General features: G+C 41.7%; 3 protein-coding genes across 3 annotated transcripts; 1 reads left to right on the forward strand and 2 right to left on the reverse strand.

The window, feature by feature from the left end:
- Positions 1-3,971: 3,971 nt before the first annotated feature.
- On the reverse strand, positions 3,972-9,021 carry LOC137607103 (ubiquitin-conjugating enzyme E2 variant 2-like). The gene is made up of 4 exons (XM_068332603.1): positions 8,976-9,021; positions 7,746-7,894; positions 7,065-7,190; positions 3,972-5,670 (listed from the first exon to the last, which is right to left on the reverse strand). Exons 1-4 carry the CDS (start codon positions 8,995-8,997, stop codon positions 5,524-5,526), a joined length of 444 nt encoding a protein of 147 aa, XP_068188704.1. The 5' UTR covers positions 8,998-9,021; the 3' UTR covers positions 3,972-5,523.
- A 4,130-nt stretch (positions 9,022-13,151) lies between these two features.
- Positions 13,152-18,745, reverse strand: peds1 (plasmanylethanolamine desaturase 1). The gene is made up of 6 exons (XM_068332591.1): positions 18,556-18,745; positions 17,209-17,328; positions 17,006-17,097; positions 16,744-16,888; positions 16,439-16,651; positions 13,152-16,363 (listed from the first exon to the last, which is right to left on the reverse strand). The coding sequence occupies exons 1-6, from the start codon at positions 18,689-18,691 to the stop codon at positions 16,242-16,244; spliced, it is 828 nt and encodes a 275-aa protein (XP_068188692.1). The 5' UTR covers positions 18,692-18,745; the 3' UTR covers positions 13,152-16,241.
- Positions 18,746-22,214: 3,469 nt separating this feature from the next.
- Positions 22,215-23,775, forward strand: cebpb (CCAAT enhancer binding protein beta). Its single transcript, XM_068305037.1, has one exon. The coding sequence runs from the start codon at positions 22,425-22,427 to the stop codon at positions 23,292-23,294; it is 870 nt and encodes a 289-aa protein (XP_068161138.1). The 5' UTR covers positions 22,215-22,424; the 3' UTR covers positions 23,295-23,775.
- The last annotated feature ends 2,591 nt before the right edge of the window (positions 23,776-26,366 follow it).

Below are 26,366 nucleotides of genomic sequence, written 5' to 3' on the forward strand. Positions count from 1 at the left end.
GCAGTGACTCATGAGAATCTCACATCATTCTGACCAACATCTACACTGCTTCAGCAAATACTAATGGGGAAAACGCATTCATTAACTTCTGCATAAAATGTTTTGTGAAAAGTCCAGACAGAATTGGTTGACTTTGGCTTTTTATGATTTACTCATGTTGTTTGTTCTAGAGACAGTGTCACTGAGGAACAGACAGGAGACAGAGCTGGAGGTAGCAGAGATGAAGATGCTGAGGTTCTCTTTGGGAGTAACCAGAGGCCTGTACCATAAAGGTTGATTAACCTAACCTTCCTCTTACTTATCTGGCTTCACTTACCGAGACATCCGCCCTCCAGATTTTCGGTACCATAAAGCCGGCTATCAACTCACTAATTCAATTCAGGCTTATCCACTCTAGATCTGTGCGCGCTCACATAAAAAGGGCAGAGGTTGCTGCATGCGACCAATCGCAAACATGCAACAAACCGGCCCGAGCCGCATATTTCACAACGGAGGAGCAAACAATAATAATTAATAAACAGGAACAATACAAATCAATAATCCAGGCAAAAAGCAACACAGTTGCAGCTGCCAAACGGCGCAAGGATCGCTGGCACAAAATCGCCGACTGTGTCAATGCGGAAGTTAGTGTCATTATAATATTACTTCCCCACTATGACTGCACTTGTATATCTGACTACAGTAACATTTGTGTGTTCCATAAATGTTTGTGTGTACGACATTTTTTGTTATGGCATGTGATTGTAGCCCCCGCATGTGATTGTAGCCCCCGCGACTTTATGAAGAGCTCTACATACTGTGTTCTTCCCGAGGTTTTCGGCATCGCCAACAGAGTACATAAAAGTACCTATGAATGAATGAATCAATCCATGATTTACTTAAACAAATAATTGATTAATGGCATTTTATCTGTGGCTTGCTTGTAACCCATCCAATGAGGGATTTAAGGACATTATAATAATTACGAACATCACTAAGAAATATATTAACTGTGGCGAAAAACTTAAGTGCAATGCACACTGTCTGCGGGACTGTCAGCGCGTTGTTGCGGTGCGTTACATTACTGATGTAAGGCTCCAGCAGCTGACAGATGTAATGTAACCCCTCTCCCCAAAACCTGTACCTTTCGTACAGTGATTGTTCAGGCAATTCAAACGGATTACAGCGATCTCTAAATATTCTCTCGCGCCTGAGCACTCTTCGCACAAGCTGTGCACCAAGATCCACGGGCTCTCATAAAACGGACAGCCCATTTTCCAAGAGAACTGATTGGTCAGTAGGTGGGGCTGTTATACCTGCTGAGCTCTTATCCTGAACTTAGCCTGGTACGGAGCAGGTTGGGAGCAGCCCGATAGAAAGTCAGCCACCTTTATGGTACCAAAAAGCCAGGGTTAGCCTGAAGTTATCTTGCTAAGCCGTAATCCAGCTTTATGGTACAGGCCTCAGGATGGATAGGATCAGGAATGAGTACATCAGAGGGACAGCACATGTTAGAGGTTTTGGAGATAAAGTCAGAGAGGCCAGACTGAGATGGTTTGTACATGTCCAGAGGAGAGATAGTGAATATATTGGTAGAAGGATGCTGAGTTTTGAACTGCCAGGCAGGAGGCCTAGAGGAAGACCAAAGAGGAGGTTTATGGATGTAGTGAAAGAGGACATGAAGGTAGTTGGTGTGAGAGAAGAGGATGCAGAAGACAAGGTTAGATGGAGGCAACTGATTTGCTGTGGCGACTCCTGAGGGGAAAAGCCGAAAGGAAAAGAAGAAGAATGCAGAACTGATGTTTATTTTACAGTGCTATTAGGACTGATTGCTCGTATCACCAGTGAAGAAGTGGACTTGTTCTGGTTCAGCTCATTAGTCCAGTTTAGCCACCCTGGCTTCTTGTTAGATCCAAGGTTAATTTGCTCCTCTTTCACGTGAAGCTTAATATTGTCACATTTCTACCCCTTGTGATGGAACGATTTCAATTACTGTCTCCTCAGAAGAATACTGTCATTCATTAAAACTGCCCACTTCTTTTTTCCAGGCATTCAAACATTTCTGATGTTTGTTGAATTATTTAAAGACACTGATTTTAACCTTTTTTTGTCTGTGTATTCTTTTAATTGGGACCATTGTCCAAATCCAAAATAGTTGACCCATTCACTGACACACTCCAAGCATTCATCTCTGTATTTCTCTCTCATTGTCAAAAACAATGGCAATGACATGTTGGGTTCCCAAAAATTTCTGTTTGAATATTTTATTTTACTTTGCTGCAGCAGAAAGTGGGTAAAATATGCAAGTCAATCTGTAGCTGGGTTGTATGTCTTACGGAATCATAATTCAGTGAGCGATCATTTTTATACAGGAGAAAGGTAGGCACAACAAAACACTCCCTATAAAAGAAACGATATTGTATCAGATACATACGGTGGGAAAGGCACAGGAAGAAGCTTCACATTGGCTCTGGCCTTGGAGACTAATTCTGGACAGGGAGTTTTAATAAGTAAGATAAAAACACTAAAGAAAAGGGCAGTTTTAATCAACGAGATGAAAACATGAAAGACAGAATTCTTCTGTTGAGACAGTAATTTAAATCTTTCCATCACGCTCACTTTTGCCTTATCAGAACATGGAATGCAGATTTTGTGATTTATGGCCCACAGCACACTCGTGGATATGAGGGAAGCTTGCTTCATGAATATTTTACCAGAACACTATATTCACTTTAGCTTTTACTTGAACAGCTGCTTTTAAAATCATAGTCTACCTAATTTTAGTGTTTTCCTTAATAGAAGACTTCTCATTTATTTTCCGCATTCTTTTTTAATTACTGTTATTTGCATGTTGTCTGTCTTCTATGTTTGTCTTAAACATGGTAGAAAGAATTTCTTTGTTGAAAAAGACAAATGAAGCTGTTTATATAGAGGTACTCCATTACATTTGTATAAAGGTAATGGCAAAAGTTTCCTCTTAATATTAATTACTTTTTCTAAGTATCTTTACTTAACCTAATTAGATCCTGCTCGGGTTTTCTATGCAGCTGTTCACCTTCCAACAGTAAGAAGTAGAGAACATTTAATGCTGTACACCTTTGAGTAATGACGTCACTTGTGACTTTACAGGAAATAAAATAATCAGAATCCTTTAATAATCCCCAAGGAAGGAAATTGATTGATAGAGTTTTTATTCACAACTGATCCCTCTAACAACTCAACTGCATGGTAAACATACTCACAACTTTCCTCACTCCACGCAGGCGTTCAGTTCTGTCATTTCTCGTGGAGGTATGCGTCAGGGGTCCTTTGGTTGTTGTGACATTCACGCGCTGATTGGAATCACGTGACTCCGGGGGGGGGGTGGGGTCAGAGTCCACTCCAGTTGTTACACTGAATAACTGAGTCTGTATTCTCTGAGCGGTTTCACACACACACACCTCTTGATGACGTCATGCCAACGCTGTCTTTGATCACCTTTATCTTCTTCAGTAGTTGCGCTAGTTGTTTTATGATTGACCAGGCCCGCACAGCCTGGCGGCAGGTGGGGATCACGTGTCCACCACTGTCCAGTGCGAAGTGACGCCATTGATTCGCTGAACATGTGTGGCTCATGCAGGAGCTGATTGGATCAGCGCCCTCAATGGCGATCTAAAAAATATTTACAAGAATTTAACCAGGAAGTGCAGTAACACTGACTTTTAAATGTTTTTTAGCGCTGCATGTGAAATATATTATTTGTTCTTGACTACATTTTAAAAACTTTAGTGTCCTTGGATTTAATTCTTTAAATCAGTCCAGCTCTGAATGCTGGACTGAATGCTGAAATGTTTTTTTAATGCTTGTCCCATGTTTCTGCTGAATCATCTAGTCAGTCAAAAGCAGAGGTCACACCAATAAACACGTTTAACTAGACATGTTGAAATTTCCACATAAACTTTCACGATCAGCGACCCACTGACACAAAAGCAATAAAAGCCAAAGTATAAATGCATTCAAAGCATATATTTATCACAGAAGTCAAACACATTTCCACAAGTCATCACTCCCACTGATGTAACAGAACCAGACGAGGTAGCTCATACATTTCAAGCGTGGTTTGACTGGACTTGAACTTGTAAGATCAGTGTAAGGCGACCCAATTTAGGCACCTTGTTGGGCTGCTTTTATGAGTTCACCACAGGATTGATTGATTGTTGAACAAATCATCAACACATACTTGAGGAAATATTTCATGTGACTCTTTCTGCCCACAACAAATTCTACTTCAAAGTATTTCCAAATAAAATGTCTTTGTGTGTGTGTGTGTGTGTGTGTGTGTTGGAGGGGGGTTACTTTAAAGATAAAGCAATTATACATTTGTTCAACCATGTGCACATTTTTTTGACCATCACAAAAAGGACACACAAACAGCTACGCTCAGTAAGATTATTTATGTTATTGTACAATCTGCATTTTTAAAACAAATAATAAAATAAGATTAGTAACATGTACAGTATTTGAATGATCAGCTCTGATGTGGACTGAAGGCTCCGCCGGCCTCGTCACCTGGAGTCCGACCAGAGCTCCAGTGATGGGAGAGGGAGGGAGGGGGGAGGAAAGGGGAGGGGGACGGCGCCTGGACTGCTTATCATGAACGTCCAATTAGAGTCTGAATACATATCTATATAGATGTGTTTGTTTCTTCTCCCTTTTTTTTTTATTTTTAGCAGCGAGGGCGAAAAACAGGATGAAAAGCAACCCATCCAACTTTTAGAACCGACACATCCGCCCCCCACCCAATCGATCACATAATCCTGTTTTCTACACACGCAGCTTGTTTGATATGAATTGTTCTGATTTGCTTGTCGCATTGTAAAGCATGTGTTGCAAGATTTTTATTTTTTAATTGTGGTTCAGTATAGTTTAAGGGAGATCATGCATTTTCTGTCACTGAGGCCATTGATTTAAAAATTTAAAAAAAAAAATAGTCCCACTCCCACCCCGTCTGATAAATACACAATCTTTTAGTACTTGATGGTAAACTTGAACTAGGTAATGTTAAGCTCCATAATCTACTAGTTTAGCTTCTTGCACTAACATATTCTATCTCCAGCACTCCTGAAATGTGAGGACTGCCGTTTCTGAAATGTGACAACGGTCTCATGAAACATCGGGACATTCAGTCATTGTGTAACGCCTTCAGCTTTTTGTTTTCCGCTCCTAGATCCCTGTGAACTAGACCTACTCTTTCAGAGTGTCGAGAGGCAACGTCTTTTAGGGCCTCTGTGCCAAAAATAGAATCAGAATTTGCGTGACTTTGCAAAAATGAAAATCCCAGTGTGGGTGTTGCATTTCTAGTGGATTTGTACAATTCTGGAGAAACAGGGGGTAGGAGGGGGCACAAACATTCTGCAGCTGTGAGACACCTGCAGTGGAAACACTGGCGTGCACTCGTGTCTGTTTTTCTACATGGGCTTCTACTCTGGCAGGATGAGGAAGGATCACGCGGAGCAGGAGGGGTATACAAATGAAAGCGAAAGCAGAAAGGGTCTGGGTGGGGGCTCAGTTACTGTAGATCTGGCCTTCGGGTGGTTGAGGAAGCTTCATATTTTCCTTGCACGTCATGAGCCGTCGCAGCTCCAACAGTACCATCTGAATACTGTAGGAGTTCTGCCACTTGGCCAGCGCCGTCACCGCATGCGTGTCGACCTAAAGGACAGAACAAGGACAGAGGTGATGTCATGTGTCCGATAACATGAAGCAACAGAAAGCATCTCCCATCTAAATACACCCATTGGGGAGGTTACATCTATGTGTAGGCAGGGTTACATGAGAAGTCCTCAGTGTAAAAACACAATTTTTAAAGAATCACAAAACCTTTATGTAACTAATCCAAAATGACGACTCCCTAGTTAGAATAAACACAGATGAGTGGGCAGTCATCATCCATGGGTTGCATCGGTCCATGAGGGGCAGGATTATTCAAAGCTGATGGAGGACAAGACGGATCAGTCTGGACTCCATCACTTGAGCTCCTTCCTGAGGCTTCTCACTGGTTTTCACTGATGACATAACATCGCCTGCTTCTCTGCTCTGTTTCCTGTTTATTTTAGAATTTACAGTATGTCTGCGGTCAGAGCGACACAGCTTTGGAATGACCTTAAGATAAGACTTTTATTCTGTTTTATTGTTTTAGCTGCCCTGTGATATGCCTTCTGTTATGGTTTTATTACATCCCGCTTCAAAGCGGTGATGTATGGTAATTGTCAGTGTTCGTCCGTTCGTCTGTTCGTTAGTCCACCAAATATCTTCACAACCGTTGCAGATAGAATGGTCAACCATAGCTTTGAACATAGTAGGTCAGGGTAAGTCGCAGGATGTTGCGGTCTCTAACTGACCTACACTGAAAGGTCAAAGCTACGCACTCATTCCTTTTGCTTTTATCTGGTTATTGTCTCATCATTCACTTTTATTTTGTCTCAATCATCTGCCTAGTCAATGTGCGAACACACACATACACACTCACAGGCATGCTACACATCCACAGACCGAAGTAGAGCTAACTCATCAGCCAAAAACAAGCTGACTTCAACAACTGAGCAACTTTCGTGTTTAGAGCTGAGCCAGGACATTGTGACACACTGCTGCCTTACTGCTGGACACAAACTTCACCTCGGGGGGGAATAACACACCCTTATCCGGAGGGGAGGGGGCGGGGGTTGTTCTCATGCAGATGGACCAGGCTATGCCTATCAGTGACGTGACGACAAGCGCTTTTAAATATATCATGTCCATCTTGATTAGTCATTACATGTGAATATGTCGATTCTTAGTTCTATCACTGGTGCTGCTGATGGTGTTACTTTACTGCACAAGTGGATTATATTGATTATTTTCAACACTAACAATCAAGCTTAGGTTTGGAGAAACTTTCCCATTTGGGAAAAGTATAGGAGTCAAATTTTATGTTCAAATGTATTCATAAATGTGGCTTGAACAGGATTAAGAACATCATCATCATCATTGTAATTATTATCGATTTCAACTAAAGACACCAGAGGGATGCACGTGAAAGAAGAGCTGCATCAGGAGTACTGACTTACCACACCGCTGGAGGTGTGTACCCCATTCAAATTAATCTTTGTCACAAATCTGACATTGGGTGGTAGCTCTGGGTATTCTGGCCCACATTCCACCTTCAGATTGTACATCCTGTTTTCATAGCTCGTCTGTGAACAGAGAGAAGAGAGGTGAGCGGACATCAAACAACCAATGTTCTCTTTAGGAAATAGTTTTAACCATGAGGTAAGTCATTTTCTGTTGACAAGTAAATTTGGTATTTGTGAAACTGCCAATTTTCATTTTTGCATTTGCAAAGAACACTGGCAGCAAAAATGCAGATATCTAGGGAGTAACATTTTAAAAATGAAATGGTCTTTATAGTTGAGTTCAAAGAAGATTAAAGAAATGCAATGCTACCAGAAATTTAGCTATGCTAACAATTTCATAAATGCATGAAATGTCTAACAGAACAGACATCCTAGGGCCCATAATATGGGGAAGAACACAGTGATAATATCAAGGTTTTCCAGACAGAATTCAGCTACAAAATGTGGATTATTAAATGACTTAACGTGGAAAAACTGAACTGCTACTCTGCCTTTTAGTTGCACACATCTTGACACACTGCACAAATCAAGCCTGAGAGCTTTTGGCTACACGTCTGACCAGTTCGATGCTTCCTGCAAGCTTTAGATGACTGTTAAAAAAACGACATGACTCACTCTTGGTGGGCCAAGGATCACCCCTCTCCACTGTGTTAACGTCATGTCCTCATCGTCCTCCAGGCCCCAGCTCACTGTTCCATCCCCGACACCTTTCTGGCCCTCCTCCAGCTCTTCCAAGAGCCGGAAATTTCGAGGAACTTTAACACCTGTTAGTAAAAAAAACCACACCAAATCTAGACTGCTAACTCTTCTAACACAGACGGATTCAGGTAATTTAAAAACACACATTTTAAAAGAGGTTAACAGCTTCCAGTTCTCAATGTATGAGCCAGCAGTGGCATGACTCATTCAGGCACACACCCATCCATTTTCTAAATCCATTCATCTTTCACAGGACCCTGTACACCTGGCTAACACACACAACCATTCCTGTTCACATTCATGCCAAATGACTATATAGTCTGGTTTTGGGCTGTGGATGAATCCGCTGCACCCATGCAAACACATTCCGCCCCCCCCCCAACCCCCAAATTTTGGCTTGGAACCCAGAGCCTGCTCCACTAAATCAGGACGCACCTTATCTAATTTACCATATTGTATTGCAGTACTGCATCATTTGGCCTCTGCAGTGAATTTTACTGCACCGTAACTGAACCCTGCAAAAAAAAAAAAAAACACCTGATGTACCATTTTAGCATTAGCATCTAAAGCCTTTTTATTCAAACACACCAGGATGCACAGATTAGCATCACATCTGCATCTTGGGAAATGTGTCGTGATTGCTGACGTTTGATAGTTAATCCATGTAACCCACGGAGGGTGAATGCCGCTGCATCAACTAACGATGACATCGGGCGTTGAAGACCCAGGTACTGACAAGCGTCCTTTATTTAGCGCAAATAAATAGATGCCTAACAGACGTTGGGTGGTGGTGCTAAAGCTAAATAACATTGCTAAATGAACACCCACAATTTGTTCAGTGATATATATGCAGGCGATTGATGTTAAATGTTTAAATGGCTAATTAGACAACATAAATTCAACTGCCCGTAGTCATACCGCACCCCGTTATTCCTCTAGCCAACTTAACTTTTGCGTTAGCTTAGCGTTAGCATACACCATCACTCATCCCCTTTAAAAGCTTCGCTTTTGTGTGCGCTTCAATTTTTCCCCTTCGCAGTCGCGCCAGCAGGAAATCACCCGCAGTAAAGAGCTTGATGGCGAGTCATGAAAATTCACTTGAGCCCGTTAATCAGCCACTACTTCTCATGGTAATTCATTCCTTACCCGATGAGGCGGCAACCGCCATCTTGTCGCGACACAGAGGGAACGCGCACGTAAAGTTGCCATTGTGGTCAACGGTGGGGGCGTGGCTAACGTAAAGCGTCGATTCCGTTTTTATTTTCGTCAAACTTTATTTAAAAAATGTTCTTTTACCCTCAAATAGTAGTAACAGAAAACAATAAAATAACAATAAAACAAATTAACAAAAAGATGTGGAAACAACTCAATAATTTAAATGGATTACAATTAGTATTTGATTAGTATTTGATTTATATATATATATATATATATATATATATATATATATATATATATATATATATATATATGCTGTATTATAGGTACTACAAAATCTAGTGAAAAAATGTGTGTGTATGTAATTAGATATCTTACAAAGCAGGTGTGGGCTTGCTTATAGTCCCACAGGTCAGCTGCCACATGCTGGAATTTGTGAACAAGAGGGTCTCATCCTGCCTTCTAGTCCTTGCCACTTGTCTCTTTGGAAGTGGAACTGGGCCTTGATGTCGTCCCACTTGTCCATAGATCAGACGGTAACCAGCAGGACACTGGGTAGAGTTGGATGGTGTGCTCCTGCTCACAGCCGGTTTCTGACTCCAGCACGTTTCCCCCTGTGATTCTTCCTGTTTCTTCCCAAAGGCCCACTACCCCGGTTACACACTGCGTCCTGCAGGATCTCCTTCAACCAAACAGCACTCTCTTGAACAATCCCAGGAAAAAGTTAAGTGGACCTTGTGGTGACGCTCAGTAATGTGTCGTGGTCATAGCTTATTATTGCGAAAGCAAGCAAGGATAGAGAACTAAGAAGAGATAAGAAAATAAGCAGAATGCACAATTGCCCCTTGGGGACTAACAACGTTTTTTTAATTGAATTGAATTGTCTAAGCACAGTCTACGCTGAGCAGTCATGACAGCGTCTAGATTCATCTGCGCCACCTTCATGCAGATACAAGTGAGTTTCCTCCATAGGGTGGCTGGGCGCACCCTAAGCGATGAGAAGTTCAGTCACCAGAGACGACCTCAGAGTAGAGCCACTACTCCATAACAAGCTGAGCCAGCTGAGGTGGCTTGGGTGTCTGTTTTGGACGCCTCGCTGGGGAGGTGTTCCAGGTACGTTCCAACAGGAGAAGGCCTTGGGGAGGACCTACGACACCCTAGAGGGTTTGTCTCTTCATTGGGCTGGGAATGACCCTAATCCCGGGTCATCCCGGGAAAAGGGGGATCCCATGGTGTCTGAGGAGAGGGGCAGTATGGGAGTCTCTGCACAATGTTGTCTCTGTTACTCGGCCCCAGATAAGCGGTTGTAGTTGGATGGATGAATCATTCTACATCATCAAAGGTCAGCATAAACCTAAAGTCAAGATGAAAGCAAAGATCAAAGAGCTTTTAATTGTATGTCTATATAAACAGAGATTTAACACCAGTGCTGTTGTTTTTTTAAACACAATGACATCTCAGATTTCAAGTCAGACAAACTGTCCATCTGTGTGTATGGCCCAATTTTTCTCTCAGGAAGGCAAAATATGGCAAAACAGGAGGGAAATGAACGATGACTATCAGCCTATGGAGACAGACAGTTGTGTACTACCAGGTACAAGTGGCATGCAGGACTGTAGTGACATTGAAAATAAACTGAAATCACAAAATAATATCAACATTTTGATGAATATAGTTCAAAATATACATTCATTGTTTTTCCGAAGCTACAGAGAGCTGGATATCTCATTTCAAAGTGTACATTCATCCTATGACAAAATCTACAGTGAGATGTCAGAGTCATTTCAACATTTGAGGTTACCAATCTACTGTGACATGACAAAGGCAGCTCTCCTAGAAGCACTACAGCATATTCTGGTCATCTATAATAAAACTTTGCAATGGATATACCACTGTATGAACAGTCTACCACAGGATTGGCTGCAGTAGACAAGTTGCAAACAGCAATCACTCATTTTCATCTGTCTCTGTACCAGCTCCTGTACACTATTGCTAGTTTTCAACCGCCTCTTGAAAGAGCAGCTGAAGACTGTGCAAAGTACCAAGGCAGTTTGGTTTTGGTTCACCTTACTGATTTTGTACATACAAATCAGTTTAAATTTTGTACGTACAAAATTGAAACTGATTTAAGACATGACATGTAGAGCGCCCGGAGTTTCCCCCGCCTCACGCCCTCAGTCAGCTGGGATAGGCTCCAGCTCCCTGCAACCCGCTACAGTGGATGAAGCGTTTGTGAAAATTAATGTATCTTCAATAACCGCTTCTTCCGGTGTTACGGGTCACGGGCTTGTTGGAGCCTATCCCAGTCAACTTGGGCATGAGGCAGGGGAAACTTCGTGGACGATGCCAGTGCCCTGCGGAGCCGCATGCAGACAGACACTACCCACGCACACACTCAACACACACACCCATGGGCAATTTGAGACCTGGCAATTCACCTGAAGCTCTTGTTTTTGGGGATGGGAGGAAGACAGTGGGAGGCGTCAGCTCACCTCCCGAGCACTGCCGAGGCTCCCTTGAGCAAGACACTGTCCCCTTTATAAGCTGCTCATTGAGGTGCACCATGTTACTGGGCCTGTACACACTATATATACATGCATGAGTTTGATTAACATTGTGTGCTGGAGTGGACTAATAATTTCCCTGTGGGGATTAAAATTAAAATTAAATTAAAATTAAAATGAAAAAAATTTAAATGGTTTACCCTGGGTGCTCCAGTTTGCCTCCTTAAAAAACACTAAAAAATGGATTTTACTCCATACCTCTGTAACCCACTCCTGGTAAGTACACTGCTAACCTAGGTTGTAAGGACCTAAAGGAGTAAACTACAATAAATATACATGAAAGTACACAGGCAACAAGGTAAGTTGTGAACTGTCTCTACTGAAATAACTTGCCGGTGATAATTCACACACCAGGGAGTAATAGGAGAACACATATTAATTTTTAAAAAATTATCCCTCAAAATAATGAGTCTTTGCTGTGTCAGCAGTCAATAAAGTCTGTATTCTGTGATCATTTTCAGAATTTGTCAAGTCAATCAAATGTCTGTAGATTCCGTAATGTCTGACTGCTCGTTACAGTTCTTGAGATAGAGTGCACTTGTAAATGTGTGTCCAGGTGACCGGCGCCACCCTACCACCCCGTGGAACACCCAATGAATCAGTTCTCAGTTTCAGGGAGAGTTGCTCTGGGAGGCTCACCATCAGTGGGAGGGGATTTCTTGAGGTAGCTCTCACTCTGTAAGACCTGTTTGGTTTTACAAACAGGTCTGTAAAATTTTCTCCAATCTATTTGTATTACAACAATCAGCCAAAAATCAGTCTGCGGCCCACAGGCCAAACGTGGCCCGCCACATAATTGTATGTGGCCCACAAAAGCATAAAAGGCGAGGGTGTCTAAAAATAAATAGGTCAAAAGCGCGCATTGACCAAAAACTACATTTCTCACAATCCAGTAATTAAGTCCATTTTAACTTTGACACAAATGTTTTGAATAATGTCCTAACTTGTGTTTGATGCTATTGATCTTAATTCGCTTGGACAGTATGATCCTTGATTGATGGAGATCTGTGGGTTTCATAACCTGTTATAACAGAGCAACAAGCAAACATTTTTTCTGTACTACTGTAATGATTGTAACTTTGTTAAGTAATAAATTGAGAGTTATTTAATATTAAGGAGTAGTTACATTTGTTTTACATTGCAATGAGTTACATTTATAAGTTAGATCTGGCCCTTTGAGGACAGCCATTACGCTGATGTGTCCCTCGGTGAAAAAGAGTTTGACACCCCTGGTATAAAGCGTAAAAACAATGAATCACTGACCATGGATGGATACTTTATTAATCCCAGAGGAAATTGCATTACCACAAAAGTCCTACATCGTCACCCTATTAAAATAATTTCATAAGTCATTTTTTAAAATGTTCTTATTTGCCTAAATCATCAAAAAACGGTTCAGTTTTGTTTGTTTCCTGAAAAATCTGAAAAGATGACAGGCGAGTATTTTAAGAAGGCATCAACATGATTCTCATCAGTGATTTTTTTTCTATCAAAATTTTTTTTTTTGTTATTCCGAGATTATCAAGAAGGAGGAAAGCAGAAATAGAAATTTTATTCTAGTCAAATCAAAAAGAAAACCAGAGAAGAGATGTAATTATCAATGATTTATTTAGTTCATTTATAAATACAGTTTTAATATATACATTGTTAGTCTCCCAAATCGAAGACAACAAAAAGGCATCAAGGCATTATTTTGATATCTAAAACTCCCATCACCACCAGTATGCACAACCAACTACAAAATGTGACTTGTGAGAGGGCCTTCGAAAGTTATAAATAAACTCGCCCAATATCGCTGGCAAGGTTTTTATTTTATCAATGGAGAAGATAAGGCAACTCAACATAAAGTCCAGGGAGCATTATAGAACTGATTTCAACACAGCTTGTCAAACATACCAATGGCAGACGCCCACATCACCTATCAACAAGTTCTTTTTGGTTCCACAAAAAAATGTTTTCAGAGGGAAAATATTTAGTTTGCCACATATTTTCACAAGATACCCTTCAAATCCACTAAAGAAAGCCCATCATCTCTCAGCAGAAACAACAAACAGCTTATTCACAAGTTCTACTTCAGTAACAGGCCATAGCAACTGTACTGATACTATATATATATCTGCTAAAGCAGAACCTAAAATGAAAAAAAAAGAAAAGTCATTGCGATTCTTTGGCCAACAGAATCTGGAAAATGATTTAAACAATTTTTTAACTACTAAAACGTATTCTTAACATTACTAATTCTTTATTTTCTTTCCATAAATTCTATGTAATAAATTTAATCACCCCAAAAACAATTCCAAGATCATCTGTGGAATAAGAATGAAAAATAATTTGATAATTTAGATCCATACTACCGGCTAGATTCAGAACTAGCCAAATATGATTTAGAACTAGCTCTTTAATCAATGATTATTACAGTATGAATTTTTTTCTTGTGAATTCTTCACTACATATTGTTTAATTTTTTTCAGTTTTGTCACTCATATGTCTGTTGTTTCTAACCTTTATATTCCTGATACGCGGGATTTGAGGAAAACAAACATCCTTAAAACTGTTATTTATTACTTACATATCATCACAAAAAGCCTTTAACTGAAGTGCAGATACATTTGTTGGAACCCAAAATTCAGTTTAGAAAAAAAACAAACAAAAAAAAGTTTTCCATCAGACAGTCCTCAAACAATAATCTTCTTAATACTGATCAAACTCACGGAAGTAAAACTTCTGAGGCATTAAAAATCTGAATCTACGTCACGTGACGCCACACGTGACTTGCCTGCTCGCATAGAGAACCACCTGGTGCACAAGTGACCTTTTCGTTATGATCTACCGCCGCTGCGTGACGCATATTTTACGTTCGCTGTTGACCTAAGGTGATTAGTTTATATATAATCAAGTCTGAAGGAATTAAAAAGCCGAAACACTACACTATACAAAAACAGAATTTTGGCTTATGAACAAAGCACTACCGTCACTTAATTGCACTCATTCAACCGGAAGCTAACTGAGCCCAACTGGACATTGAGACGCCCTCCTTCCGTTAACAAAGTAGAGTATGAAACTAATATTTTGTTAATTCATCTTTTAGCAGCGAGACAATTCTTTTTATCTGGATTGAACAGTCCTCCCGAAATTAAAATAACAAAACAAAACGTGCTGGTGACTCTGCCGACATGCTGTTTGCATGCACGCATTCTTACGTCAGCGAATTGACATCGGAGTTATTTAAAGAAATGCTGCCATGCAGTTTATTAAGAAGGTAATTATTGTAGTTCCAATTTAACAAACAGGTAAACAATTAGAAAAGAAAGGCATTTTAATCTAATCAAATGTGTTAAGACTTATAGTTATGGGCCTCTATTTAACTGCATAGTTATTAGCTGTACAACACATTTACAAATGACTGACAAGAGCATTTGAAAAAAAAACCTAATTAATAATCTGAGCTATAAGAGTGAAGAAACTCCTGCTTTCACTGAAGCCCTTGTAACATCACCGACTGTCTGTTGCGGTTACCAAGACGGTAAACACACGCCTAAAACACAACTCACGGGGAATGTTACGCTCTCATACTGGACCGTTCCTTCCCACAATATAAAGGATGGATAAAAATGTGGAGAGTGAAAACAATGTTAGATTATAAGGAGGGTTTCTGCGCCTGACGAACAGACACAAACTCTGGAAACAGAGAATCAGCTATGCCTGTGCCACTTCCTGAAAAGCTGATTGTTCAGCAGGAGTCAAATGAAACTAGTCATGCTGCTGTTCTGACTCAGCAGAAAGCCATGACATACATTTCAAAGCCAAATATAGTTATATACACATGTCATTTTCTGTGTTACCGCAGATGATCCATTCTGATTCAACGGCATAACAAATAGTGATCGAAAGGCCGTAACAGGACAACAGCAAAGAGGGCAATTATTTTATTTACTTTTTGGTCAGCGAGCTTTGTTTACTCCGAGCTGTCAGGTTTCACTTTGTGTCCTTTGGCTGCGTCCGACCCTCCCGCTATAACTACCATCCATCAATAACAAAGCCAAGATGAACTATTAATTACACCTGTGTCTCCATATAAAGGGGTTACTCAAAAATACTTGTTTGTGAAAAATGATGTGCAGATTAACCAAACTGTGCAAGAAGTCAACCAGTGTAACAGAAATTCATTCATTTGTTCTTTAGCTTCTGAATTACTAAAGCATCCCAAAAACCCATCCCATCTATTCTGGCATGACTCCAGTATCATTACTTGGTTATGAAGAGGATGGATCAAATGAAGCAAGGCTACATATAAGGGGGGTGGGGGGGTGACGTGGGTGTTCAGTCTTTCAAGTATTCTCTCTTCAGTTTTCAAATGTTTTAATCGGCTAAAAAAAAAAGCAATTGAGAACTGACTATCAGGCCATCCCTTCTGAGCAAAAACGAGTGATGAATGCAAATGCTCAATATGCAAAGACTTAAAGACATACTAGAATTTGAAATGATGAGCTCTACAAGCGAGCGACGAAAAGAGACATCAACAAAGCCCTCTTCGAGAAAAGCAGACAAAATGTGCAAGACTTAAAGCTATGGCATCAGAAATCGTTTGTTAGTTTTCCTCTCTATGGATTACTGTTTTACATGAGGCAAAAAGGGGATGAGCTGGACGGAACCAGCATCTTCTGAGGTAGGGTGCAGTTAGCCTGCGATTTTACTTGACTTTCTGAGCCCACTTCAGATCATCTGATCTGGGCTTCTCTCCTGTCACTCCCTGGATAAGATCCTCCAGGTTCTTCCAGAAACCAAACTTCTCCAGAGGGTAGTTCAGCCAACCTGGAGAAGAAAAGGACTCCAGGTCAGAACTGCCTGACGTCCCATAACAGGACGAGAATGAGGATGTAAACAAACCTGTCGTGATGCAAAAGTAGGTCTCGTGGGGGGAGACGTGATGGATGCGGTGGTGCTTGCGGGGCAGGATGATGTGGCAGTCCTGGAGGAACACCACCCAGCGAGGAAGGCCGAAGTACGTGTGTGACCACTTGTGAATCTGGTTGGTGAGGGTCACAAAGACACCCAATGCAAACAAGTAGCCAAACCAGGGGTAGAGACGGTAGATCTCCGCTGCGAAAAGGAGACAACACGCATTATTTTGTATTTGCATTTTGAAAGCGAGACAGGAAATGTCAGGCTCAGTTTGATGATGCAAAACTCACCAGGTGAGAGGGTGAGGAAGTTGAAGGCCATGATTGCGAGAGGGATTATGGTCAGCATGCAGTTGTCACCATTGGTCTCAATGAAATCGTGACGGGTGATGGCCGTTGGGTCGATGTGATGCTCTCTAAACGGTCGTATAAAGGCCTGCAAGATGGATCAGACGGACCCAAAGGGGGCAAAATGGGTCAGATGGGGAAGGTGTTCCTTTCAAGTAATGATTTGTCAGTGTAATGTAGATTCTTCTTCCATGGTATTTATTACCTTTCCAAAAATGGGTAGGTCCACTGATCCCCAGGTATCAGCCCCCCAGTGGACAAGTCCTGATGCAAAGTCTGCAGTTATTATCCCTGCCACTGAAAATGAGCGTTGAGAGTAGGAAAAAAAAGTGAGAACAACCAGTACTAGCTCGGCCCGCAAGTGTGAAACACCAGATCATTAAATATAACATTTATATCAGCACTGACCGATGCTCAACAGGATGGACCACGAATGGCCCAGATGGAAATTGGCAAGTAGGTGAATAAAATTGAAGGCCAAGAGAGAGAAGCAGAGGACGACACATATCCATTCCTGACACCTTTTGCCTGAAAGAAATGAAACAGCAAACACACTATCACTCACTCATATTGATTATTATCACAGCTGACAACGTCTGTGATAAGATTATCCGTCATAACACACTTCAAGTCCAAACTACAGAAACCAGATGATGAGATGGCACATAAGCCCAATGAAAATATCCAAAGGTTAGTTAACAAGTCGGCATGATTCTCAAGCATACATTCATTGAATTAACATTCCTCCACTGTGTAACGGTCAGACAAATGGAAAAGGAGCTGCGCCTGAAATACCTGTCGACATTCAAATGGCATTTAAAAAACACACAGTTCTTGCCCCAGGGTTGAAATTCAGCTCACTAACGGAGTAGTTAGACTCAGATCCCGGTGAGGCCCTCAACTGATATGAGGATCATGCATTTGCACAAGGGGTGTGAAGGTCTTTCAGTCCGTAGGCCGGAGTTCAAAAATGCACAAAAGCTTGTGGAAGGATTTGAAACAGCGCCAGAAGTAAACCTCATTAATCCATTAATCAAAATCACGTTTTGCCAGCACCGGAAATACATATTTCTGCATATTGTTTGAATATTTTCTGTTTTCCCTGAGGGACACCTAATGGAGAGCATTCTCTGTCTGTTGGTGCCAAATTAGAAAAACATGTTCAGGAAAGAAAGTTTCATCAAGTTTTGCTCATTGAACTGAGGGATCATAAATTTCCCCAATGATATTATCGATCTAAAAGAATCCTCTACCAAATATAAGCGGATGTCAAAACTTTAAAGTGAGAATTTACATAGACGTTCGCCTTGTTTTGGGTCTGGCAACGCCCCTGCGACTCCACGCTCTGCACAGGTACACTCCTATCATCTGTTAGCGAACACACTGTTGTTAAATAAACAACAACACAGTGTTATTAAAAGATCAAAAATGGGGCAAGTGGGCCCAAAGCAGAGGCAGTGGATTCTTCTAACCTCCGCCTGATGCTCCAAATGTCAAAGGACAACAACTCGGACGGATTCAAGCATGCCGCCTCACATGATTTCTCTTGTGTAACAAGATGTGACCGTGACAGGCGATCAGCTGACACCGACTCGCCTAAATGTGGTGTTTTAAAATATTCCCCTTTTTGAATTTAGAAGTTATTTCTTGTAAACTATGCTAGTGGGTAAAAGTCGTCGTTATATCACGCGACGCGTGGACACTTAAACCGGGGAAACAAGCCCGTAAGACGCGGCCGAGGTGGGATCGACTCACCTGGTGAGTATAAACCGGCCAGTTCTCGGGCACCTGCGTGTTGCGGACCCCATCTGAGAGGCCCCCGACCCGGTCCCTGCGGCTCCGGGTTCTCTGTTTCAGCGAGACAGTCGTTGTCGTTAACGATTCTCGCCATTTCTCCACTGTGGGCCCAGCCCCTCCGGTTCCTGCATACAGTCAGGAACCAACGAAATCGTCAACTTCTCAGCCCACAGACAACGTAACACTGTGAACCAATCACGCGCAAGCCGTTGAGCGCAACCACCAATGAGCAGTGAGGAAAATGAATCAAAGTGTGCCAGGTGACCAATTGGAGTCGCGAGAGGAAGACCGCAATTTCCTGACCTCACCCGTCCGCGGAGGTGTACATCATACTATAGCAACGCTAAGACCCGCCCTCCTCCGCATATGATTGGTTTAACATACTGATGACGTAGGTCGAAGGCCTCTTTATCGAGTCGTTGTGAGAAAAACTTCCGTTATACCAAGCCAATCAGAGTCAGACAGAGGCGGGCCGTAGTGTTGCCATAGTAGGGTTGGTAACTTCGCCATATGTGCCGTCTGGTGGTCGTTCCTCCCTCGGCTACAGTGTTGGCTGTACAGTAGGTGGAGCGCTTCCTCCATCTGTTATATGAGAATATGTCAGCCTGAAGGCCGCAGGATGTTTACAGCAACATCCAACAAAAGGTCAACAGCGACCACTAGTTGCTTTAAGATGAATGAGGTTAGCTAATGTTAGCATCTCTGTTCACCTGCCTGTGGCTCACACTGGTTTTCATTACTGTCACCCTACATTACTGCAGGTTAATTAAATTCTAATAACTATTGATTACATTTAGTTGTCTGTAAATAGTCGTAAAAGTGTCTAAAACGTTGGAAATCTTTACGGTTAATGAAAATGTATTGTCTGTAAAATTTGAATTTGAATACAAAAGTACCAAAATCATAAGTTGACGTTAGTTATGTAGACTGTCAAATTATGGCTGGTTTAAAGTCAAATTTAGCTTTTTAATGTAGTGCAGGTGAAGTACAGTCAATTAGTGATTTATACCATGTAGTATGTACAGTAGTTACACCTAACAACAATAATATAGTAGTTTAATTATACCATAATTTACTAACCATGAAACCTGTTATTTGTCACAGTGTGATATCCGGTCCTATTGGTATCCTTATCAAGGAAAGTGATTTAAAAAAACATATTTTTTTGTCTGTTTGTTTATTTCTGTTTAGTTCCTTCAAAAAGATTTTTTTTATTTATCACATTTCATCCCCAAATGATTGGGCGCAGTTTCGGCTATAAATTGATCCTTGATGCACATCCAGATTATGACTTTGATCCAGATCCTTTCACGTTTGGTAGATCTTATGAGGACGTCATTGTATAATTCTTCTCCAAGTATTGCAGGCAATGTCCAGGGAGATCAAAGCAATTTTTTTAATCGCTCCAAAAAAACCCAAATCATTCTCTGGGCCCAGATGATGATCAGGATCAACAGATTTAAATTGATTATTTTCTTGGATCACACCTTACCTTTCCTAAAAAAAAAAATGGTGGAGTTAGAAATAATATAATTACAGATAAACACTTGACTTAAAATAAAAGATGCCAATAAAGGGATTTCAAATGAAATCCCTTTATTGGCATCTTTTATTTTTATTCCTGCGTTTATTTGTAATTATAATATTTTAACTCCACCATGTTTTTCTTTTTAACCTGATCAAAATTAAGTTAAAATATGTCAGTAGCAATTCCAAGTACTGACGTGTCTTTCTTTATAAATTTCATTGAACTCTGTTAAGTACACGACTTTCTGGCTCACTTCCTTGGTATATTGTGAAACTGTCATGTGGTTTTCTGTGTCACCATATTCAAGAATCAGAGGCCGCTGGGAACATTCAACACCGATTGTCAGTGACTGGTCTATTTGGGAACCTAAATAACTGTTTGCTGAGGTGTTTGCAGACAGATTAGCCTATGCTGATTTTGCGTTGTATACATACAGTGTGCAGATTGATCATGGTTTCTCCAGATACATAATCCTTGTAGTTCTTGTGAACTGCCCCACCTCCAGTGTGCTGATTAAGACTGTTAATGTCATTTTCTCTGCAGTCTTTCTGCTTTTTTTGCAGAGGTTGGTCAGTTTATCAAGGGAGAGTTGTGGTTTATAGTCGCTGATAAAGGCATAGTGATTATTTACTGTAAAAATAAATTAATCAAGCATGTCTGAAGCTCACATGTTGATAGTAACCAGACACCTGCCCTACAAATACAAGTTCAACCTGTTTTATAGGCAGTATTTTTTTAATTGGCGAAAAAAGGTTCCTCAGCTCACCACTAGGTGGCAGTATGACCTCACGTTAAATCACTGCAATACTCGTATCTACATATTCTCATCTGATCATGTTAAGAACAGTCTACGTGCATTCAGATGCACGTAGACTGAGGATTTGAGTATGCTGCCAAAAACTCAGCCAAATCACTGCTTCTGGTTAATATCACTTGTTTGTTGGCTTCATGTTTAATGTTCTGGCAGGAAACATTGATAACAAATCACAGTGAGAACACATATCCAACCACAAACCAGGTTGACCACATTTATTAGACATGTTGGAATGGACTTATCATTTCTTTCAGTAACACAACATAAAAACACATGGGGTTGTGTTAGGAGTGAGTGTTTCTCGTGTGCCTTGAAATGGGGCTGTGTTACTTTCATTGCATCCTCTTATGAAATAATAACAGATGAGCTAAGAAGGAGAAGCAGAAGAAGAAGAAGAGTGGAATTTTTGTAGTATTGTAGAGTAAAACAGACATGACCGTATAGGAAGCATGAGTTGACGTACTGTCAGCAATAGACAGATTCAGTTAACCCACCATCTTTCTTTTTTTTAAACCTGGGATCATCCCAGTGGTCTGTTATTGGGAATCTTCTTCTGAAATGTGAATTTATATGGAAGCTGTTTGCCACTTGCATGGATTAATTCCAGTACTGTTAATATGTGACTGTGTAATAAAGCTTGTTTCAAGTATCCACCTGATGCTAGGAGTAATTCCATGTTTACAGATGTTTATGTCATACTTATGTTATTTATTTATTTATTTATTTATATTTAAATGTTGAGTATTAGTATAATACCCGCCTCTAATCATTTCATGTTGGGAGCATATCTTGTAAATTTTCGTGCTACACACACCAAACTCTCCACACGTTAATCACACACATTATTCATTAATCAAGTGTGTTTCCATTGAAACATGTTGTTATAGGGGACTCGTTTGCTCCAAATTAAACTAATTAAAGCTTTATCAAGTCTGATGCAATTGTACAGTCTAGTTTTCTTCTCAAGGCCCAGATAAGTTCTTTTTTTTTTCTGTTTTAGTTCCCTTTGCGTCCGTCTCATAAAAAAAACCCACAGTCGTTGCCTTCTCCTGGCTTCCTTCTGCCGCTACAACCTCGACTAACCGTCACGAAGTCCACATAAAACTCCAGATTAACTTTTTAATTCACGATGTACCCGACACAATCAGTCGAACGTAGGACAGGTTTTGAAAGGTAGAACAGGTTGTCCGGTTGGCTCCGTTGCGCGCGTCACGCACACCTGCTCACCTAAACCCCGCCCCCCCTGTTCTTTAATAAAACCCCCCTAGCAGGAAGAGCTGTCAATTCCTCTTTATCCTTACGCACCCTCGGTTATAAGTGGTTTCACTGCTCTCGTTATTGCAGGCAGTGACAGGGAGGAATTTTACGCACGGCAATTACGACACCCGAGCCGTTTCGAAACTGAGGCAAACCGAACCAACAACCACCCCGGGCGTCTCATCTTCTGCACTCCATGCCCCTGCAATCCGGCGGGTGTTAAGATCCATGGAAGTGGCCGGCTTCTACGACGAGAGCAGCCTTGCTATCCACAGTAGAGACAGCATCATCAGCCCCGTGGGCTCACACTGGAGGCTCGCCGACTCGATGACGGAGTTGGGCATCGAAGAGCGGGAGAGAGCGATCGACTTCAGCGTTTACCTGGACCAGGCTTTGCACTGTCCGCAGCAGCAGCAGCACCAGCAGGGGGACGTGTTCTCAGATTTCCTGGCGGAGAACAAGCTGAAAAGAGTCACGGCTCTGCAGAACTACAAGAACTACTCTCTGCTGAACGAGCTGGAGACGAGTCAGTGCGACAACTTGAGGGAGCACCGGGAGCCCTACGCGCTGGGGGGCTACGGGGAGCTGCAGGAGACGCGCGTTGACAGCGTCATCAGCCCCGATCTGACCGGGAGCCGCTACCGGGCTGCTGCCGCCGCCGCCGAGAGGGGAGATAGCAGGGAAGACGCGAAGATGGAGAACGGGTCGTCTGGTTTTGACATGAGGTCCTATCTTCATTACCAATCCACCAGCGGCAGTCTGGGAAACATCTCCACCGCGTCCTCGACTTGTTCCAGCCCGCCCGGCACACCTGCCCCGTCAGGTAAAAACGGGTCACCGCCGCACGGGAGCAAAATGTCCAGCGGGAAGGCGAAGAAGCGCCTGGATAAGGACAGTGACGAGTACAGGGTGAGACGGGAGAGGAACAACCTCGCCGTGAGGAAGAGCAGGGACAAAGCAAAAATGCGCAACTTGGAGACTCAACATAAAGTGCTGGAACTGGCTGCAGAGAACGATCGTTTACAAAAGCGCGTAGAGCAGCTGTCCAGAGAGCTGGCCACCCTGCGTAATCTGCTCTCTGCCACCGGACAGTGTTAAAAAATTAAATAAATGTTTTGTTTTTTTAAAAAAACCTCATTTAGAGACTCCACACACGGACCCGCTTGTCTAATCATTGATAGACGGAGGAGATCGAGTGTTAAACGGTACGCTTCACAGGTGACAGCGACCACCAGTTTACAAGGACACTTTGAACGGGACTGAAGAAAGTGGGTGCATGGATTGCGCAATCATTCACGGTTCTTCACATGTCGCCCAAGCTTCATTCTCAGATGTGATTTTGTGTATGCAGTAGTTCTGTGCAGGTTTTACATATGTGCGAGTGTGAATTTCTTCATTTTTGCGTATCTGGAGCAATGGCTGTCAAGGGAAGAGTTGTGCTGCAGTGAAATGATGCAACTCTTTGTAATAGTATTGGCAATGAATGAAATAAGTCTAATTATTTAATATTAAGAGGGGAAACGCTTTAATTGTACCTGATATTTTATTGAATTAAACAGATTTATACTTTGTTTAACAATCTGAGTGGTAATTTCTTCTTTTCTGCCCTTTTTGAAGCGGGTGGAGGCTCAGACAGACAAACAGACATGACTGGTGTAAATATTCACACACACACACACACACACACACACACACACACACACACACACACACACACACACACACACACACACACACACACACACACACACACACACACACACACACACACACACACACACACACACACACACAGCAGTTAGATTGTGTTTTAACACGTAGGCCAGGCCCACAACATCTTCTTCAGTCAAAATTTAACTCAAGTCATTACAGCAAATTCAAAGGAACACCAACAATCCCTGGGATGTGACGTTTCCTTTTTGACACAGAATGAGTTCCATAAACGTGTTTTATCACCACTGATAAAGGAATGGGTTGGATCAGCATCTGCTCATTATCCTTTACAAAAAAAAAAGTAGGAAATTACTATAGTGGTGCATCCGCATAGCGACAGAATCAGAAATTTGAAATGGGACTGATTCATCTATAAAAAAGGCGAGGTGACAGAATAAAATCTAAATCATCTTGGATCATTTCTGACCAAGCCAAAGCATTAAAAACCAACTCTCCCCACAATTATTTATCAGCCTGCAGTCCAATTCTTTTGTTTACCCATTGATTTGACACAAAAGTCCCCAAAATCGTGACTCCAGCCCATTTATACTGAAATGATACTGCTGAGAGCAGCAAAAAAGAAAAAGAAAAAAAAATACTTGGTCACCCTGCACGCAGCCAGAAACCTCAGCTTTATCTTTAGCACACGACTCTGTCAATAGTCTGCTGGGTCCACTGGCCCAGTGAGGGGTTCAAGGTTGCACAGAAATTAATCAGCAACTAACCCTCACACCAACCTGCAGCAGGAGGCCAGCTGGGGAGTCGATGCAGGGGAGGAAAAGTGGAAAACACTCAAAAATAAAAACAGGAGCGACAAAGGGAGCTGAGGCCAAATGTGATTTGGTAGGTTGACGGTCGGTTTGCAGTGGAATTTACAAGGCCTCAGGCCACATTTCACTATGTGCACAACATGAAACATATCTGTGAAGAGCAAGCACACTCCAGACGGTGTATAAAGAAAGGCTCGGTGGGATCTGAATGTGATCTGTGACATTTCAGGGTGGGGACTGTTTTCCAACTCTTTAAACAGCAGGAAGAAGAGGAAAAAACACCTTTATTAGCTTTTCATTGACTGTATGCGCACTGAGAAGTCAGAGTAGAAATCTCTACCGGGAGCAGTTCGGCTTCTTCTTGAAGTCATTTCACCCTGAAGCGCCGGCCCTTGAACAGTTTGCCTCCTTAACTGCTAAAGCCTGGCCTATGGATTAACTTTATTAATTTGATGGTTATCCAGGAAGAACCTCTTGTTACCGTTTTTTTTTCCAGATCAGTAACTTTTGAAGATAAATCAAATTTGACACCTGATGAACTCGGAAGGGGTTCAGTTACAGCCTGATTTCAGGTACCAGTCTGGAGATTTATAATCTGTTATTACCAGATCTGGAATGTTACTCAGGTCAGTGTCAGATTCTTAGTGTTAAAGCCTTGAAATCTGTCAATCCTGAAGCATCCTTTAAAGGCAGTCCGGATCAAGATGATGATGTGGATCATCACCAGAAACCCGATGGATTGTTCCTCAAGCCTTACTCTCTATCTCCACAAAATCCATCTAAATCCGCTCATAACTTTGAGCAATCCTGCTAAAACTCAGATAGACAGACAGGGAGACGGGCGCCAGCAACAACATTACCTCCTTGCTGGAGGTAAAGACGTATTTTGAGAGATGACATTTTAAATATAGTGGATATTTCAACACACTCAGTGATGGAACGGTTTAGCTTTTAACTATTGTGCAATATCCTCCCTTTCCAACACATCATCACTTGAAGAATGCTACACCCACATTTAACTAAGACGTTTTATCCTCTTTGTACAGGATAATAGTTTATATTGAGTCCAGATCATGTTCAGCTGATCATTCTTACTACATTTAAAGGAAAGCTTGAGACAAAATTAGTCCAGCCAGGGAAACATGGTGTTAAATAATAATACGTAAATGATTCAACATCCGACTGTTGTGTTTCCTATCCTGCTGCTTCTGCTCCCCATTTAGCCGTCAGTGTTGGCATAGTTTCATTACAACATTCTAGACATTCTTTCTTCAGCGATCCCTCCTTTCCTACCAGAGCCACTTGTAGTCTTTCCCTGTCCCGACTCAGATACTGACAGGACAGGGGAAATTCCCACACAGGATGACCCCTATTCCTGAAAGTTTGAGCCCAACCCCCTTCCACATTTTACCGTCAATGGGCAGTGTCTGTCCGTAAACTCATTGCATCACCGCCCACCAGAGGCCTAAAAACTCCACTGATAAAGTAATACAAACACACACACACACACACACACACACACACACACACACACACACACACACACACACACACACACACACACACACACACACACACACACACACACACACCTGTCACTCTAATGTACTCTCTGTACCAGCGGTTGGGAAATTGAATATTTTTTTTAAACCTTATGAGTCATGTCAGTGTTTTTCTCTGACACACA

This window comes from Antennarius striatus, chromosome 2 (genome assembly GCF_040054535.1).
Source record: "Antennarius striatus isolate MH-2024 chromosome 2, ASM4005453v1, whole genome shotgun sequence".
Taxonomy (NCBI): Eukaryota; Metazoa; Chordata; class Actinopteri; order Lophiiformes; family Antennariidae; genus Antennarius; species Antennarius striatus.